This window comes from Brugia malayi (assembly GCF_000002995.4).
Source record: "Brugia malayi strain FR3 genome assembly, contig: Bm_v4_Chr3_scaffold_001, whole genome shotgun sequence".
Classification (NCBI taxonomy): Eukaryota; Metazoa; Nematoda; class Chromadorea; order Rhabditida; family Onchocercidae; genus Brugia; species Brugia malayi.
The window spans coordinates 12,151,590-12,171,938 of NW_025062477.1; the positions used below are offsets into that span (position 1 = coordinate 12,151,590).

Consider the following 20,349-nt stretch of genomic DNA (forward strand, 5'->3'; position numbering starts at 1 on the left):
TCTATTAGACTGCAACACATAGCATATATATATATTTTTTTTGATTTAAAATTTTAGCTTAAAAATGTTTCTCAGTTTTTTTTATTTTCTGCAAAAATCTTCACTTTAATTCTTTTTCATGTATTAATTAAAAAGAAAACAAAACAAACAAACAAATTAATATTTTGTTTTTTTCAAAAAAAAAGAAGAAGCAATTTCATAATTGAAACAAAAAATGCATATGTTATTTAAGAAAAAAAAAAAAAAAAGGAAAAAAAAGGAAAAAGAAATTTATTTAAAAAATAAAAAAAAAAAGAAATTTATTTAAAAAACAAAAAAAAAAAAAAGGAAAAGAAAAATCTATACAAGAATGATTTGTAGTGATATAAGATGACATAATTGATAAATTATTATAAGTTATTATCAACTACACTAATATATATTTTTATAAATAAATTTACTACTTTAACATTTATTTGTTTTTTTCCTCGAAAAATAAACAAAAAAAAATTCAAAATTTTGTGTAAAATATTTTATATGGTATAATGTCTCCCTGTGTTTCTTTCATTATGTTTTCACTCGAAAAAAAATTTATTTGCCATAATTTTATAAAATAAAAAAGTAACAATAAATTAATCAGTCAAATTAATTATACTTTATAACATTGAAAATTTTTAAAAAGAAAGTCATTTCAAACTGTAATTTTTTTTTTCCTTTCTGTCTTTTTTTTTTAAAGTATTTCACAGAAATATTTTATTTTATTTCACTTCATTTAATATATTTCTTTTCTCTTCATTTAATAGAATGTTTTCTTAAAAAAAAATTTTGATAAAATAAAACAAAATCTATTTCTGTGCTTTTTTCTCTATCATTCTCTTTCTCTTTTTTTTTTTTTCTGAAATTTGATAGAATTATTATTTATTTTTTATTCATTTCATATGCTTATTTTTAATTTTATTTTATAAAAGTAAAAAAAAAAAAAACCAAAATAAATATATATGCTTGTCTCTTCCTTTGCTTTTTTTTTCTTTCTTTTTTTAAGAAAACTTCAAAATTTTTAAAACTATCAAATAAATTTTTTTTTTTTTTCTTTTTTAGAACTATCAAATTTTCATTTCCTATCTTTTATTTATTCATTGATGTATGTATGTCAATGAGAGGAAAACTTACTTAATCAGTTGATAGACGTCAATAAGAGAATTTCAAAAGCTTTCAATGAATAATTTTCATCGGGAAGAGACGAGGTGAGAGGAGTGGAAAAACAAGGCAGTATTGTAAATTTAGGAAATAATTGAATTTCTAAGCATTCAATGAGAAGCAAAACACCCACTCAAAAATGTGTCGATCAAAAATCATAAAAATTTGTCGTTTCAATTTTATTATTTCTTAAAATACAAAAAGGAATGTTATTAATTGTTTATATCAATTTATACATTTGATTTTTAATTAATTTTTTCATTTTTTCCTTTTTTTTTTTTTTTTTTTGAATCACATTAATTAGTTTAAATAACAATTTATTATTTATAAATGGGAAAAAAAAAGAATGAAGGATAGATTGAAAAATAAACAAAAAAAGTGTAGATAATGTATAAATGATAAGTTTATTCTCATTCGTTTTTTTTTTTTTGTTTTTTAATTTTAAAATTGAAAAAAATAAACGAATTTATTTAACAAATTTTTTCTTTGCATATTTTATATGTTCAATTGAATAATTTTTAGTTAAAATTAAGTTTATGCAAAAATAAACTTAAATGTCCCAAAAATAGATAACAAAAAAAAAAAAAAATTAAAATAAATTGAAAAAAGAGTTAAGTGGCAAAAATTTGTGTTTTTATTATAGACATTGTGCAAAAAAATTTTTCCTTCTGTCTTGTTTTTCCCTTTTTTTATTTTATTTTAGCTCTTTTCTTTCTCTCTGTTTTAGAAAAAAAGAAAAGAAAAATAATTCAAATTTATTTAAAATTTCAATTATATGAAAAAAAAAAAAAGAAAAGTAAAGAATAATAATAAAAAAAATCTAATACTGCTTTAATTTTTTGTTTAATTTTTAACTAATTAAAGATTACTCTTTGCTTTTTTTTTAAAGCTTTTCCTTCTTTTCTTTTTAAGCTCAGACATTTTTTTTTTGTCTGACATTTTAGTATTATTAGTAGAACAACACATTAGTCAATGATTTATTTTATGGATTTCTTTTATGATGCCATTTTTTTTTTTTTTTTTTTTAATACCATAAAAAGTAATTTAAAAAAAAAAGAAAAAAAATTAAAGAAATGAACAAAAAAAAAAAGATTCATTTTATTTGTACAGCAAAATTCTATTTTATGTGTTAATTAAAACAACAAGTAAATTGGTTGTTTGTTTACTTTTTTCTTTATATTATTAATTATTGAAAAATCAGGTGGAAAAATTTTTGCTGTCAAATATAATTAATTATTTTACAATATCTATTTAAAAAAATTTTTTTTTTTGCTATTGAAATATAATTGTAAATGATTAATTACTGCATTTCAATTAAATGATTAATTATTTAATTAATTTTTTCATTTATATTTAAATAATGAAAGAAAAAAAAATCTTTTTCTTATTTTTTTTTTTCAAATTTATTTCTAAGAATTTTATTTGCTGCACTTTTTCTTCTTTTACCTGAATTATCTTGATAACAACATATCACAAATTATTTCAAATCTATAATTTTTTCTCAACTCAATTACTATATCTTTCAATCGTATGTTAAAAATTTTTTCGGTTCATCAATTTAATATGATTAAAATTCAAAAATTTTCTCCTTCTTATTCATGCGTGCACTTATTTAAAATTTCCATTTGATTTATTATAAAACTTTAAAAAAAAAAAGAAAGAGAAAAAAAAGCATTCGTCAGTATTTTATTTTATTTTATTATATTTTATTTTTTTTTTTATTTATTATCATTTAAATAACAAAATGAAATCCGTCAATTTATTTCACTTTTCTCTGTATTTTGAAATTAAAAAAAAAAAAAAATGAAAAGAAAAAAAAAATCTTTTAATCAAAATTTATTTATTTTTAATAACAAAATAACAATCAACGCATTGAATTAATATTTAATAATATTTATTTAATCATTTACTTATATTATTATTTAAAAGTTCATAAAAATTTTAAACTATTTTACTAAGTATTTAATTAAATGGAATCCATTTCATTTCTGATAATATATGCTTAATTAGATCATTTTTTCATGTATTTACATATGAGTTAATCACTTGTCAAATAAGTAGAGGAAAACTTAGTTAGAACATGAAATTATCAGTTATCAACTTTTGAACAGCTGATAACTTTTATCAAACATATCTTGATAGCTGATAAATTTTATCAAATATCTTCTGATAAACTTAATGGCTTCTGATAAACATAATAACCTTTATCAAATACTTGATAAACTTAGTAGCTGATAGCCTTTATCAAATACATGAAAACTTAATGGCTGATAACATTTATCAGATATTTTCTGATAAACTTAGTAGCTGATGATTTTTATCAAATAATTGACAAACTTAAAGGCTGATAACCTTTATCAAATACTTGGTAAACTTAGTAGCTGATAATTTTTATCAAATAATTGACAAACTTAAAGGCTGATAACCTTTATCAAATACTTGATAAACTTAGTAGCTGATAATTTTTATCAAATAATTGACAAACTTAAAGGCTGATAACCTTTATCAAATACTTGATAAACTTAGTAGCTGATAATTTTTATCAAATAATTGACAAACTTAAAGGCTGATAACCTTTATCAAATATTTGATAAACTTAGTAGCTGATAATTTTTATCAAATAATTGACAAACTTAAAGGCTGATAACCTTTATCAAATACTTGATAAACTTAGTAGCTGATAATTTTATCAAATAATTGACAAACTTAAAGGCTGATAACCTTTATCAAATACTTGATAAACTTAGTAGCTGATAATTTTTATCAAATAATTGACAAACTTAAAGGCTGATAACCTTTATCAAATACTTGATAAACTTAGTAGCTGATAATTTTTATCAAATAATTGACAAACTTAAAGGCTGATAACCTTTATCAAATATTTGATAAACTTAGTAGCTGATAATTTTTATCAAATAATTTATCAACGAAATGGCTCTTTTACGTACATATGTGTGTGTGTGGGTGTGTCTGTTCTATTATTTCTTTCATTTTAAGCTTTTAAAGCAAATGAATAAGTCTTAAATCATTTATATACCTTTGCATATACATAAATAAATGTAAGAGAAAATAACAATGGCAAAAATATTTTTTCAATTTTGATTTTTCCGGAAATATAAAATTAAAAAAAAAAAAAAGCGAACAAAAGAATTAAAGATGAAAAATTCATAAAATTGAATATTAATGATAAAATAACAAAACATTACAGTGACTTTTCTTTATAATACTAAAAATAAAAAGATTTTTGAAAATTTTTAATCTGGTATTTGAAATTAAAAAAAAGGAAAAACAATTCTAAAAATATTTTAAAATGAATTTATTTGCTTCATTTATTTGTATAGTAGGATTTATATAATTCTTTTATATTTGCTATTTATTTCATCATTCATCAAACAAAAATTGAATTATTCTTACTTTAATTTAAGCTATTAAATTTATCTAATTAAAAAGTTCATTGCTATTTCGTTTTTTTTTTTTTTTATAAAATTTTTTGTAACTCAAAAGTAAACAAAAAGAAAAGCTAATTTTTATTAGCTTAATTTTTTGTTAGCTAATTTATTTGCTATTATTTATTAATCAAATAATTTTACAAAGAATGTTTTTATTATTCATTCTTTTTTCTTTTTCTTAGAATATATTATTATCATGTTGCCATTATTATCACTGTTGTTATCATTATCATTATTACTATATTGTCACTATTATCATTATAGTATTATTATTGCTTGTATCATCTTATTATATATCTTTATATTTTAATTTATTCGCTATTATTTATTTAATTTAATCAAAATCTATCATTTTCTCTTTTTTGATTTTGTTAGACAAAAGAATTCATTAATTTGACTAAACACAATTTTATAAACATTTGAAAAAAAAAGAATTTTTTTTTTCAAATTGTCATTTAAACTACTTAATTGCAATACATTAATTCAGTATATTCAATTTTCAATAATTCCCAATTGTAATAAACCAATTTCTCACTGAAATATTTTAAAATATTGAATTTCTCATAACAATCCCAATAGTGACAATTTAATTTTTGCTTTTTTTTTACTGCTGAAAAATTTTTTTCATCTATTAAAATTTCTAATAAATCCCAATAGTAGTAAATTAGCTTTTTTTTCTTGTTGAATACATTCTGAAATGTTAAGGAAACTTTTAATAATTCTTAAATTTTTTTTTTTTTGTTAACATATTTTAAGTTATACTGAATTTTTGTCAATTTTAAGTGTACAAAATTAATTAATTATGCTGAAAATAAAATAATATTTAAAGAAAACAAATAGAATTTCAGTTGAAATTATTTTATTTAAAAAAAATGTCAACCATTAATCATTTGGAATATAAAAATGCTCAAAAAATAAAATAAAACACCAAAATAAAAAATATTAGAAATCAAAAACAATAGAAGAATAAAATGGATGAAAATAAATGTAGTTGAATCAGTATACCAAGCCAATACTTCCATCTTTCAATGCTATAAAGCTAATAATTAAAATTAAACTAAAAAAAAAAAAAAAGGTTAAACAAATTCTTTGATCTTTTCCGATGCTATGATACCAATATATTAAGTTAATACTCTTTAGCTAATACTATAAATTATCACTTTTTACTAATTAAAATGAAAAAAAGAAATTATTTGAGCATAACTAATTAAAATGATTTTAATAAATTTAGAAAATTGCAGTATTAGCTGATTCATCCCTAATTCATTAATTTGTATCTTTTGGAAATAAAATTTTTTAGCTGATGAATTTATCAATTTTTTATAATTTTTTCATTTTTTTCTTGTTTCAAAAATATTTTTTGCTTTTGTATGGTTTAAAAAAAAAAAAAAAAAAAATGCAGCAAAATATATTTTTGGATTAATTTTTTCTTCCTTTTTTCACATTAAAAAAATGAAATTTAAATATATTAGCAAATGAAATTTTCATTGCTATATAATTTTCTTTTTAATGAAAAAGCAAAAAAAAAAGAATAAAAATATTAAAAGAAATGATGAATGAAAATTCGATTAAAAATTTAAGATAAATCATTTTTTTTTTCCTATGCAACTGCAATGAAATCTTAAATCATATCTGTTTTAATTGTTTATTTACTTATTTTTTAATTAATTAAAATCAAAAATTTGTTTTTTCTTTTTTTTTCTTTTTATTTGATTTAATAGTAAGTTTTACTTTATATGTGTAATAATTGATGCACTTTAATAATATTTTATTTTTCCATCGAAATGAATTAAATAAAAATTTAATACATAAAATTTTTTTTTTTAATTTAATAAAAAATATTTTTATTTTTTTTTTTTTTTGTAAAATTTCAGTTAACAAATAATAGTGATGTAGAAGAACAAATGACACATGGAACCGATTTATCATTGTATCAACAAGGTGCTGAGACATCTACCAGTTCGGTACCAGATATTCCCAGGCGGTCTACCGTGCGAACGAGTAATTCTTGGCCAGAAAATGAGCCAAGGCCAACAGGGCTTGGCTTAATACATTGCTCATTGCAACATTTTCCAATTAGAAAACGTCTTCGTGTTTCACTTTTAAAAGCAGAAGGTTGGCTAATATTTATTATAATTTCATTATAAATTTCAATTCTAATTCTCATATTTTCTTACAATTTTATTTTTTCAAAAAATAATCTTTGCATTTTTATTTTTATCATAACACTAAAATGGATATAAAAAAAGTTTGCTGAAAATTTTAATTGAATAAATTTATTTAAGAAAAAAAAGACCTATAATTTGCTCAGATATAAATTGAATATAATTTAAGAATCATTACTATTAGCTGCATTGTTTGCTGGGCTATTTTTGCTAGGCTATTTTTGCTAGGCTCTTGGTTAGGCTAGTGATTAGATATGTTGTAAGGAATTATAATTCTTTTGATAGTAACCGTTAGAATTTTCATTTATAACATAGTTTAGAATGATTAATAATTTCACTTTTAAATTTAATTTTCAGTCAATTTTAGATTGTATATTGAATTTTGTTTCAACAAAAATTTTTTTTCTTTGTTTTATTTCAAATAATAAATTGTTCAGTGTTTAATTTTTTTTTTAAAGTTTCTCCAAAAGAAATTTTTGAATTGGCATTTTTTTAAAACAAATTTTTTTATTACTATTTTGAGCGAAATCAATAAATTCATTATTTTATTAAAAAAAAAAAAATGAATAAAAAGGAAAAAATTTTAATAAAACTTAATAAAATCATTATTAGTTATTTAATAAATTTTATTTCTTGCTTACTTTTACAAAATTAAATATTAGCAATTTGTTTCGAAAAAAAAATTATGATTGCAATTCTTTTCACAAAATTTTCGAAATTTAATAAATATATTTTTAAAAAAAAAAAAAAATAAATATTATTGTCATAGCAAAATATTTTTTTATTATTTAAATATACCAAATGTAATTTATACTAATCTAAACTGTATGCAATAAATAAATTTAATGAACAAAAAAAAAAAAAAAGGAAAAACTTCATAATTCAGTATTTTATTCTTATTTAAATTATTTATAACCATTCTTTTCACTATTTAAATTATTTCATTTCAAACGATATTTTATCATTTCTCTTCCAATTATTTCTTAGATTTCATAAATATAATGTTATGCATTTATTATTTGACCGGAAAATTGAAAACCGGAGAAAAAAAGAAAAAAAAACGGAAAAACACGAAGAAATATTATAGAGAAAGCAATTAGCTTAAATAAAAGCTTAAAAAAATGTAAATCATTGATTTATTAGTTTTATTATTCAATTTCAATGATTTACTTTCAAATACTATTTCAATATCATTTAATTGAATTTCAATGATTAATTAGTAGGAAAGGATGAGAAATGCTATGTGAAAATTTTGAAATATTATAAATTTCAAATCAAATTTCCTCGTAAAAGAAAATAATAAAAAAAATATTGAAAAAAAAAAATAAAAATGAAATCAAAAAGATATATTTGAAAATATTTTTGCAAAATTTAGAGCTTAATAATTTAAAATAGTCGATCTGAAAATTCCTAATGATTTTTGATTGATTAAATTTCAAATTAAATTTAATAATTTTTCATGGAATCTATAAAAGAAATGAATTATGAAATTTTTTAATACTCTAATAATAATATTCATAGATGATAAAATAGCACAGTATTAAAATTAGTGAACTAATTTAAAAATTAATTCGTTTAGCATTTAGTAATTTAAATTATCTATTGAAATGCATAATTTTAAACTTCAATTTAACAATTTAAATTTATTTCTTCATGCATTTATAGTTTAATTAGTATATGCATGTAAAAATATATTTGTTTTTCGTCGGTAAAAATTTCGAATAAAAAATTTATTAATTGAATTAGAATTACTTTTAAATATTTTAGAATTAATTTGTACATATATTATTAAAAGAGAAAATCCATTTCAATCATTTCAATTATTTATATCAAATCGAACAAAATTGTTAATCATTTATTGAATTAAATATTGAAATAATAAAAATAATTTTTTGAGCTGTGAAAAAAATGAATGAATAAATTTTTTTAAAATAAAAAATGAAAGAAATGAAATACATAATTTGAATGTTTTTCATGTTTCATTTTTTTTTTATCTTTGCGAAATTTTTTAAAAATGTCAAAAAGAATGGACAAAAAAAAAAAAAAAAAAAAGGACAACGCGCATATTTGTTTTTTAACTTTTTTGTTTAAAGGTCAAAGATTTTATGAAAATGAGCAAATTTTTTTCTCCTTCAAATTTTGAGATTAACTTTTACTTACTTTATTACTTTTCTTTTTTTTTTTTGATAAATTAGTATATGAAATTAAAGACCAATTTTGTTGATTGAAATTTTTTTTTTCTTTCATTTCCCTTTTCAATTTAACTAATTTGTGTAATTGTTCGAGCAAACAAGCAATTGAAAAAAATCCTCAAAATTTTTGAAAGGTATATAAACAATTATATATTTGATTTATGAAGCAAATAAATGATTATATTTTATTATGCTAATATAAATTCAATAATTGGAATTGGAAAAAAATTAAAAAAAAGAAAAGAAAACAAAAACAAAAAACAAGAAAAATGTTAAAACTAAAAATTTGTTTCATTAAATTTGTATAACATTCCATTATTATTACTAATTGCTGATATTTTTAATTTGAAAATAATGAATTTTATAAAATTTTATTTTAAACGAAAAAAAAATTTTTCATTATTATGAAAAGATTTAATGAAAGATAACAGATAAAAAAAATTTGTTTTGTTTCAGAAAATTAAAAATTATAATTTAATATATTTTACAATTTGAATAAATAAAATTTGCTTTATAAATTATATGTCAAAAATTAACAATTGCAAAATTTAAACTTTTTTGCCTATTTTTTATTATATTTATTTATGCATATTATTGTTGTAATTATTGTGTATTTATTTTTAATAGTTTTTAATTTAAAATTTTTTATTTATTGTACATCAAATTTTGATTTAAAGCATTTAAAATAGAAAATGTATATTCAACAATATTATAATATTAGCAAATAGAAGAATATTGAAGAAAGTAATAAATATAACACTTACTGATTTTCAACTCTTAAATTTTAATTACTAGAAAAAATTGAAATTTATTTAGTGAAACTTTCAGGATTAGCAGGTAAATTGAAACCGGAATTAGAAATTCATGCTTTTTGTAAGGTATCGCTAGCACCAGGTGGCAAACCACAAAATTCAATTGTGAAACGTGGACGTGACGTTGCGTTCAATCAGGTGGCATAAATATTTCAATAATTGTTTATTTATTTAATAATTGAAATGTTAATAACATCGCTAGCAGTAATAAGTAATATTAATGATAATAAATTGTCAATTTTAGCATTAAATATATTATTTTCATTTTAAATTTTTAAATTATTATTGTTTATTGAAGAAGTTATTTTCTTAGCATATTTAATAGATGGCAATAACTAATGATTTTAAAAAAAATCACTTTTTAAAAGTTGTTTAAAAGTTCTCTGATTATTGTTTTTTTTTTTTTCATATGAAAAATAAAAATTAAAAAAAAAAAAAAAATGAAAAAGACATAGCTCAGATGTTTTCAAATTGTAAAAGGTCAAATTCATTAAATAAATTATTTTTCTTTTTTTAAAAATAAAATTTGAATTCATTGAAAAGAATAAATTCTTTTTATGAAAATTGCAATTAACATTTATGTCAAATTGTTTCGCTCATTGATATGAAAACATTTTTAGTCAGAAAACGAAAAAGTCTGAAATTAATTTTTCAAAAGAAAAAAGAAAACCCTTTGTTCATTAAGCATTTCAAAAAAAAAAAAAAACTTATCGCAAATGAAAATAAATCAAAGTTCACACAAAATAAGAAAAAAAATTTGAATTAAAAATTGATACTTACAATATCGTAAATTTGTTTTCTATTTTTCTGGATGCTTAATTATAACTAATTAAGCAAATTTTTTTTAACTTATTAAGTTAAATTGAAAAATTGATAAAAAAATTTTTTTTTCGCACTAAATCAAATTTTTAAATTTATCTTTAATTTTTATTTATTATTTTCTTAATAACTATAATAAATAAATTCGAATGCAATTTGAAAAAATGCGACAAATTAAAATCAAAAAAAGTAATTAAATTAGTAAATTTAATAAAAAAAAATTCAAATTATTAGTGCAAACAAACAAAAAAAAAAAAAAAAAAATGAAACAAATTAACTGCTCTTTTTTTATTTTTAATTTCTATTTTTTTCAAAATTTTGAAAAAATATTTTGTAATGATTCTCCTTTTTTTTTCTTTTTTTGCTGGTATAATGTTAAAGTATAGCAATATTGATTTTTTCTTTTTGGTTGTTTTGAAAGAATAAGCAAATATGCTAAAAAATTTTGCAAAAAAAAAAGAGAAAAAAAATTGGAATTTATTATATTAAATAATTTAAAAGAGATTTTCAGGAATTTTTCTTTGACAATGTATTGGTGGATGATTTAAGCGAGAAATGTCTTGCAATAACAGTTTATCATCAATCACCGCAGAAACTTCAAAAAGATGTTATCATCGGTGATATGTATTTATCATTGAAAAGCTTAAGCGAATTACGATCTAAAAAAGAAGTAAAAATTGTGGAAGAATTAAAATATCGCATTAATTCAAAGGTTAATTATATAAATTTTTATCTTTTCTTTAAAAAGAAGACGAAAAAATCATTTTTTTAAAAATTTAACTTTGTCGTTGTTATTGTCAATATTATTGCTGTTGTTATCGTCGTTGCTATTGTTGTCGTTGTTATTGTCAATATTATTGCTGTTGTTATCGTCGTTGCTATTGTTGTCGTTGTTATTGTCAATATTATTGCTGTTGTTATCGTCGTTGCTATTGTTGTCGTTGTTATTGTCAATATTATTGCTGTTGTTATCGTCGTTGCTATTGTTGTCGTTGTTATTGTCAATATTATTGCTGTTTTATTGTTGTCGTTGTTATTGTCAATATTATTGCTGTTGTTATCGTCGTTGCTATTGTTTTTGTTGTAATGCTTAAATATGACAATATTGATTGATTTCATTTAGTACTTTTTATTTCTTACTTTTCTCTCAACAGATAATAAAATATTGCGGTATTGATGTTTTAATTTTTTGAAGATTTTATTTTCCAAAAATTAAAATTAAATATTGTGAGTCCCATAGTTGTTGCTATTATCATCATTTATTATTAATTAATTGCTAGATTTTTTTCTTCATTTTTTGAAGAGATAAAGTTTAACTTAAATTTAGCTTAAATTTCAGCTCAAATTAGCATTTTTTTCCTTTTGCTTTTTAATTTTAAGAATAGCATTTTGCTGTGATTGGTAGAAAGTTTTGTTTGACTTTTTTTTTGCTTCAACTTCGTTTTAGCTAACTAACTAAATAGAAATTTCATTTATACTTAGAATAGAACAAGAAACAAACATAAAAATAAAATTTCGAAGTTTGTGTTTAAGCAAAAAAAAAAAAAAGACAAAAATTCTCTAATAAGGGAGGAAATTTTTCGTTTTTTCTGGAAGAAAAATAGGAACAAATTTTGGTTTTTGTTTTTACAGAAATTAAAGAGTTAAATTTTGAAACAAATTAAAACAAATAAATTTTTACGCTCGAAATATTTACCATCTACTAAAATATTTGTAAACAATTGTTTACAATTTTTCTTTTTTTAACGATTACTGTTGAAATAAGTGAAAATTTCTGAAATCAACGGATTATATTTCATTTAGTCCTGTAAAATTAAACAATAAATATGTGAAGCAGAAACATTTGAACAAGAAGAAAAAATTATTTCAAAAATTTTTTTCAAATAAAAATAAAAAAAAATGAATAATAAATCACTTAGTTTACCATTGAGCAGAATTTTTTTTTTTGTCATTATAGAATAATTTCAAACAAACAAACAAACAAACAAAAGGGAAAAAAAAATAATTAAAAGTTGAAAAAAGAATTGTTGAATTTTGATCTATTTGCTGATATAAATGATAAGAAGCAAATTTTAATTTGAAATAAACAATCAAAAATCGAATTTATATAACTTCGATCTTTTCTAAAAAGAACTGAAACAAATAATTTTTTTTTTTTGCTACTTTTATTAATTTTTTTCCTATAAGAAATTTCAGAAATTAGAAGAAATTATTTGCTATGTACACCAAATTTTTTTAAATTCGTTTTAATTCAAAAATTTTTTATTTCCTTTTTAATCCGAAGTCTTTAAATTTCTTGAAAAAAAAAAGAAAAACGAGGAATTTTTTTAAATTATTTTTTTAATTTTCTTGCTGAATATTCCTGGTTTTTTTCCCACTTATTTTTTGAACTGCAAAAATTTATCACTAAATTTAACTTATATTTTTTAATTACTGAAATTTAAAATAAACCGGAAGAAATGATTTTTAGCACTGCTTAATTTAATTGAAATAAAATGAATAATATAGTGGTAATTTAGCAAATAACAAAACTTAAAAAATTGTGAAAAAAAGGGAAAAGAATATTTGATTTCTGGATTTTATTAGAAAATTGTTGATTTGTTGAATTTACGTGTTCAAAAATTTTTAAGCAAAAAATTTTAGACTAAAAATTTTGGATTAATTTGAACGAAAAAATAAAAATTGAAATGAATAAATAAAAAAATTTTTTTCCGAGTAAAATCACGGAATTAAGATGTTATATAATAATTAAAGATGCAATTTATTCTTTTTAATTTTATTTTCATACTTTCATTGCTAATTATTATACACTTCGATTAATTATTTGTCAATAAGTTTTCAATTTCCAATCGTTTTTTGATTTCTGATATATTATTTTATTTTTTTTTTTATTTCTATTTCTTATCTATAAATTCAAATAGTTAACAAAAATCTGACCGAAACAGTTAAATATAAATCTTTTCAAAATTATAAAAAAAATTACGAAAATTTAGACAATAAATAAATGTTTTCAATTTTGCAAGCAAACCAAACGTTTTGTCCAAATGGTAGCCTAAAATTAATATTAATTATACTAATTATCATATATAAATTATAATAGCTTTTTGATTTCTGATATATCATTTCCAGTCTGTTTTTGATTTCTGATGTATTTGTTCATTTTCGCATTAAATATTTCAAAATTACTAATATTATATTTTTTTTAATCAAACTTTTTGAATCATTTTTTGGTTTTCATACTTTGAAAAAAAAAAAAAAAATTTTCGATGACGCAAAAATAATTTTAAAAATGTCATCTGAAGAGGACAAAAAAGAAAACAAAAATATGGCAAAATTTAATAAGTGGTTTTTCATGGAAATTTAAGAAAAATTTCAATAGCATTTCATAAACTAATTGTTCTAAGAGTGAGAAAAAAAGTAAAAAAGAAAAAAAAAAAAAAAATTGAAAAATTGAGTGAATAACGGTACGATTAAAGTATTCCAAGCATATTAAATCTTCGATATATCGCATAAAAAAATTTTTATAAACTAAAATAAAATACAAAAAAAGTAGCAACGAAAAATTATTTGTTTTATTCATTTCAATAAATGAAAAATTTTTTTATCAAAATGTTTAAAAAGAGAAGATAAGACATTTGCGCATATATTTAAAACTTTTTCTCTCTTTTTTTTTAAATTAATAAATGGGTTAAAGAACCTTAAACCATTAATAAATGAAATTTTTTTTGTAAAAAATTCTATTTATTAATGATGTGATTTTGATTCTATTTTTATGCCATTCTCAATTCTATTATAAATTAATTTCTGTAATGCTTGTCATTTTGATTTCATTTTTGAAAATAATTTTTGAAGTAATTTTCAAATTAATGAAAAGTAGGAAAAATCTTCGTTTATTCTATAATTTTAAATTTTGCTTAAAGTATTTTCAATTCTTTGCATAATTTAATACAACCAAAAAAATTTATTTATTTTGAAAGATATCAATTGTTTTACATCAAAATTTGTTAATTATTATATTCATATGATGGATATATTCATTGACTGATCAATCGATCGGTTCATTCATTGATCCATTGATTATTGATTAATTGATTGCAATATTTATCAGACTTAAATCAAAGGAAAAAACAAAAAACAAAAAATACAAACAGATCAATACTGTCATATTTTATTATTATTTTTATCATTTAATTGAGGCATTGTAAAAAAAATTTTTTTGAAAAAAAAAAAAAAAATTAAAATAAAGAATGAAGCGAAAATAAATAAACTATACCTAAAGCTAAATAAATTAATAAATATGTATGAATTGAAATAATAAAACTTTTTTTGATATTAAGTTTAAAAAAAAAAAATTTTTTTAATTTTTAAGTTTTTTTTATTTGGTGAATGAAATTTTAATTGTAGTTTTTTTCAGAAATTAGGAAAATTATGCATAACAACATGTCTGGAAAAAAAAGCATCTCGCTTAACGATTAATATTATCAAAGTGGAAGATTTACCAAAAGGTGGCATTACTGGACCACCTGGTAAGTGAAATTTTAATTGCTTAAAAATAAATTAAATTTGTTATTGTTACTTTGAAAAAATATCATTTGATGGTATTATTTTAGAATTGTTGCAATTTTTTTTTTTTTTTAAATATTATTTTCCAAATTAAATTAGAAATCAGTACAGGAAAGGAAGTCTCCAATTAAAATGTCATTAAATTAATAAAAAAAAAAAAAAAAAAAAAAAAATACAAAAAAAAGCAAAGAATTATACTACAATTTTATATTTTTTTATTTTTATTTTATATTCTTTTATTCCTTATATTTTTTATTTTAAATTAAAAATTATATAATTAAAATTATTTATTTACTATATACTATTTATTATTTTGTTTCTTCTCTCAGAGATTGTTTTTGTTTTAATTAAGTTAATGACAAAAATTTATTATAAAAATACAACTTTCCAAAACTCATAGTACTACTCTCTCAATTTTAATTATTTCATTTCACTAATTTAAAAATGCAAGCGTTGAATCGCTTTTTCAATAACTAACTTTTTTTTTTTTTTTGAAAAAAAAGCTTCATTGAGTATGCTTCATTGCATTTCATTGACAAATTTTATTTTATGCTAAACTTCAATTTTTTTTTTTTTTTTTTGCTTTATCTAAAATTTCCGAAGAATGAAATTTTCTTCTGCTTCTCTCAGATTTCAAAGGAATGAAATTCTCTTCGATTTCTCTGAGATTTCTCGAGAAATGAAATTTTTTTTTTTTCTCATTAATAACTTTACAACAAATTTCATTCATTTCTTTAAAGTTTTGCAAGAGTTATTTCTCATTAAATATATTAACACAAATCTGATTTTTTTTTAATTTCTTTGAAAAATTTTTAGAGTATATTTTATCATAGTTTCAAATCAAATCACATTGGGACATTTAATTTTCAATTAGCAAAAAGCCATTTACTTTTTTTTTCAAAACTTTTAACTTTAAAATTTCATAAATTAGAAAAATTCATGCTAGAAAAAAAGAGCTGAACAGGAAATTTAAACAACTCTAAATAATTTGTTTACAAAAAAAAAAAAAAAAAAGAGAAAAACAGAGAGAGAAAAAAGAAGAGAAAGAGAAATTGTTGACTAAAAAAAAAAAAAATTGAAAAGAGCAAAAATATTTACGCTATAAAAGAGAAAGTTAAAAAAAAAAGACGAAGATGAAAATATTGGAAAATAATTTTATTTAATTTTATTTTTAGCTCTAAAAGCAAATGAACCACTTCAAATTTCATTATCTTTTAATGGATATTTTTAAATTTTTCAAAAATTAAATTAAACAAATCATTTTTGAAAATCACACATCGTTGATTTTCATGTAACATTTAATTATAATAATAATAATAGTAGTATTAATAATTTGTAAACAACATTTTTATTTAATTTTTACAAAAATTTTGCTTTTTTGCTTTTTTTTCACAAATATTTTAAATTTTTTGAATTTGCTATAATTGAATAAATAATATGATTTTTTGAATGATTTTTGGGAAAATTCTAATAACTGTAGGTTTTTTTTTTTTAATTTTAGTTAAAAGTACCATAAAATTTTCCTGAAATTATTATTTTTTATTGTTGAATCAATTTTTCTACAATTATAATAAGTGCAAAATTTTTAAGCTTAGCTTTTTAAATAAAAATAAAGGGACAAAAAAAAAAAAAAGCAAAAAAGCATGGATTTTATGCAGTAAATTCGATGCTTTGTTGGAAATAATTTAAAAAATAAACACAGCAATTCAATTATTTTATATGAAAATAAAATTTAATAAATATTTCGACTGAAATTTTTTGAATTTTATTTAAAAAATTTTACTTTTATAAGTAGATAAATTGAAAAAAAAAAAAAAAAAAAGGATTTCTACACACGAAAGTGATAATTCAAGTTTTGTTGCTAATTTGGACTAATTTTATTAGCATCGTACAAACATTTAAAAGTTATTATTATATAAATTGAAAAGGGAAAAATTAAATTTCATTAATTCTCATTAATTCTTATTACTTAAATTTTTAAATGGTTTTTTTTTAAAGGAAGCTAAAAAAAAAATCGAATAATATGGAGAAGTTTTGAGTTGCAATACAGGATGATCACTTCAGAGACAAAATGATTTAATTAAGAATTAATTTTAAGTCGGAAATTATTTAAAATTAAAATTGTCATTACTTTTTATTATTATATTATTTATTATTATTATTGCCGTCATTATTAATAAATGTGATTTTTGTTTTTATTATTATTTGTTATTATATTATTACCATATAAACTTATTTTATATATTTCACAGTTATACTTTTCGAATTTTTTTTTTATTAAAGAAAAGAAAAAGAAAAATCCTAAACTAAGGGAAAAGTTCTTACAAGAAATAATATTAAGCAAATAACTTATACATTTGAAAGTTTTTCAAATTTTTAAATAAAAATTTACTTTGCTGTTATTTTTAAAATTTATTGAAATTTTCAGGAATTTTTTTCAAATAAAGTTTTTTTTTTTATTTTATTAATAAATATATACTATTAAAAACAAAAAAGAGTAAAAACAATTTTATTTTATATTATCTTTTCTGGCTTTTTCTTCTTTTCTTAATTTATTGTTAAAATTTTTGTTTACTCTTAAAAAATTTTTAACTGAACTTTTTTAATTTAGACGTATGTATCCGTGTACTTTTAACGCAAAACAACGTGACACAAACAAAACAAAGTCGTATAATCAAAGGAACGTGTAATGCAACGTTTAAAGAAGCGATTATGTTTTTGGTAAAAACAAAATCAATTGATCTCGAGAATACCAGCATTGTTATTTCTGTTCATGATTTATCCAGGTAATATTTATGACGTACGTTATATTACGTGAAATAACATTTATTACACGTATAACTAATCAGATTTATTTCTTTTCACTCTTTTTTTTTAAAAAAAAGATAAATATTTCTGTGATAAAATTTTAAACATAAAAATAAAAGAAGTTTGTATAGCTTAAATTATTATTTTATGTTTTAAAATTAACTTGAATTTATTCTTTTTTTTTTCTTTTTTTTTTTTTAAACTGGTAATTTAGTCGTAAGTATAAATTAAATTTACATATATATTTTCTTATAAATTAAATTAGGAAAAAAGAAATTTTTTCACAAATTAAATTTATAGTTTTACTGCATAACGTATTATATATGCATAATTAAGTAAATTTTTTGAAATTTAGAAAAATAATTTTTTATTTTTTACAGTTTCTTTCAGAATAAATACATATTGTTTTGTTAAGTGTTATTAAATTTTTATTACTGCTTTTTTTGTTAATTTATAACTTAGCACTCATTTTTATACAATTTTTTAATAGAATTATGTAAAATTTTATGTTAAAAATTTTTTTAATTAATTGTTTTAAGTAATTTCAGTATTAATCACTCTCTTAAAATTGATAGCGATAAGTAAGTATGATAATGAATTAAAACTATAAGTAAGCAAGCTAAAAAAAAAATAAATAAATAAAGACAAAAAAGTATGTTTCATTATAATATGGTATAATTTTTTTTAACCTGAAAATAAATTTAATTTATTAATAGTAAGCATTTGAAATTTATTTTCCATTAGAATTTATATTTTTCATTTAAGTCTTTTTTTTTATTGAAAAATCACTAATTATTATAAATGAATATTATTTTTAATAATAATTTGTTTCGATTTATTTTCGAAACTAAAAATTGCATTTGCATATGTCATTTTACGTGTTTTTTTTTTTTTTTTTTTTTTTTTCACAAAAAATTAAATCAAACATAACATTGTATAATAAAATAAACTTTAAAACAAAAAAAAAAAAAAATTATCAGTTCAAAAATAAACTTTAAAACAGAAAAACTATTATAATGAGTAAATGCAATCTTTCTTTTTCTATTTTCAAATTTAATTTATTCGAATTCATTAATTAATTTATACTTTAACTTTAGGACAATTGCTGGTGATGATTTAATTGGTTCGGTATATCTCGGTAAATTAGCAATTGATAAATCGGAACATGAACAATGGAAAAATACAATGGAACATTTAGGAAAAGAATTTAAAGGTATTCATCATCTTAAGGCACGTGTAGAAGCGCCAAATGTTCACGTAACGGAGGCAACGTCAGATTCTGAATGAAATAATTATTTTCTCATTTCAAATTCTATTTTTTGCTATTTTTTATTACCTATTTTCATTTTAATTTTTAATTTTTTTTTAAACGCTTTTTTTTTAAGTCTAACATTTATTAGTATAATAAATTCATTTTTTATCTTTGTTTTGTAAAAAGAAAAAAGCGAAAAAAAGAATTAAATTCAGTGATTTATATCACAAAATATTCGTTTTGTAAAGCTTTTGGAATGAATTAATCATTTATTATTAATTGCTTGCAAATATATAAATTTTTTTTGAAAAACATAAAGAATTATTTTTGCATTTTGCTAAGATCAGTGTACTTTTAAAAAGTTATAAAATTAATTGCTATTAGATTTTTTCTGTTTTTTTTTTTTTTTATATTGTTTTGAGACAGTTGTTAGAGAGCAGTTAGGTTTTAATAATTAATTTTTTTTGAAATCCAAGAAAAAAAATTAAATTTCATAAAATTCTTCATTTCACTCGTTTTTTGTAAAACAATTATAATAATTTATTGTTATAATCGAATATTTTGCTCTTTTTTTTTGTAGTTTCGATTGAATTTTTTAATGCTATTTTTGATATAATTTTAACTTTTTTTTACAAACATATCTTAAGTTTTATTCGTTGTTATTGTTTAAATTATCAAAAATTTAAATTATCACTTCTAACAATAAAAAAAAATATAAATTTAAAAAAAAAAAAATTTATGGCAAAAAGAAAAGAAATTAAAAGATTTTTTGATTTTTAAATTTGCAGAAAAAATGTGTTAAATTGAATTGGAAAAAATGCTATTATACAATAATTTTCCTTGAAAAATTATTCTCATTTTATAAAGAATTATTAAACAATTTATTCGTTCAATTTTAGTTGCCGAAACGATCAAAGAGGCAATTAATGAAATGAAAACTTTTTACTTTAATTTTCTTGCAATAGCTATTAATGTTTTCAGATACACTTCGTCAGGAATTTCTTTATTGAAATTATTAGCAAAATTTGCAATGTAATTCAAAATGAAAATATTAATTGAAATTGTAAACTTTAATATTATAATTTTATTCAGCAAATATACGCTAATATTTTA

At 19.1% G+C, this 20,349-nt stretch overlaps 1 protein-coding gene across 1 annotated transcript; it reads left to right on the plus strand.

The window, feature by feature from the left end:
- Positions 1-6,529: 6,529 nt before the first annotated feature.
- Bma-sue-1 (Uncharacterized protein) lies at positions 6,530-19,271 on the plus strand (the record flags this gene model as incomplete). The annotated part of the gene is made up of 6 exons (XM_043080939.1): positions 6,530-6,740; positions 9,811-9,932; positions 11,125-11,325; positions 15,028-15,139; positions 17,788-17,962; positions 19,082-19,271. 6 exons carry the CDS (start codon positions 6,530-6,532, stop codon positions 19,269-19,271), a joined length of 1,011 nt encoding a protein of 336 aa, XP_042936873.1.
- Positions 19,272-20,349: the final 1,078 nt, after the last annotated feature.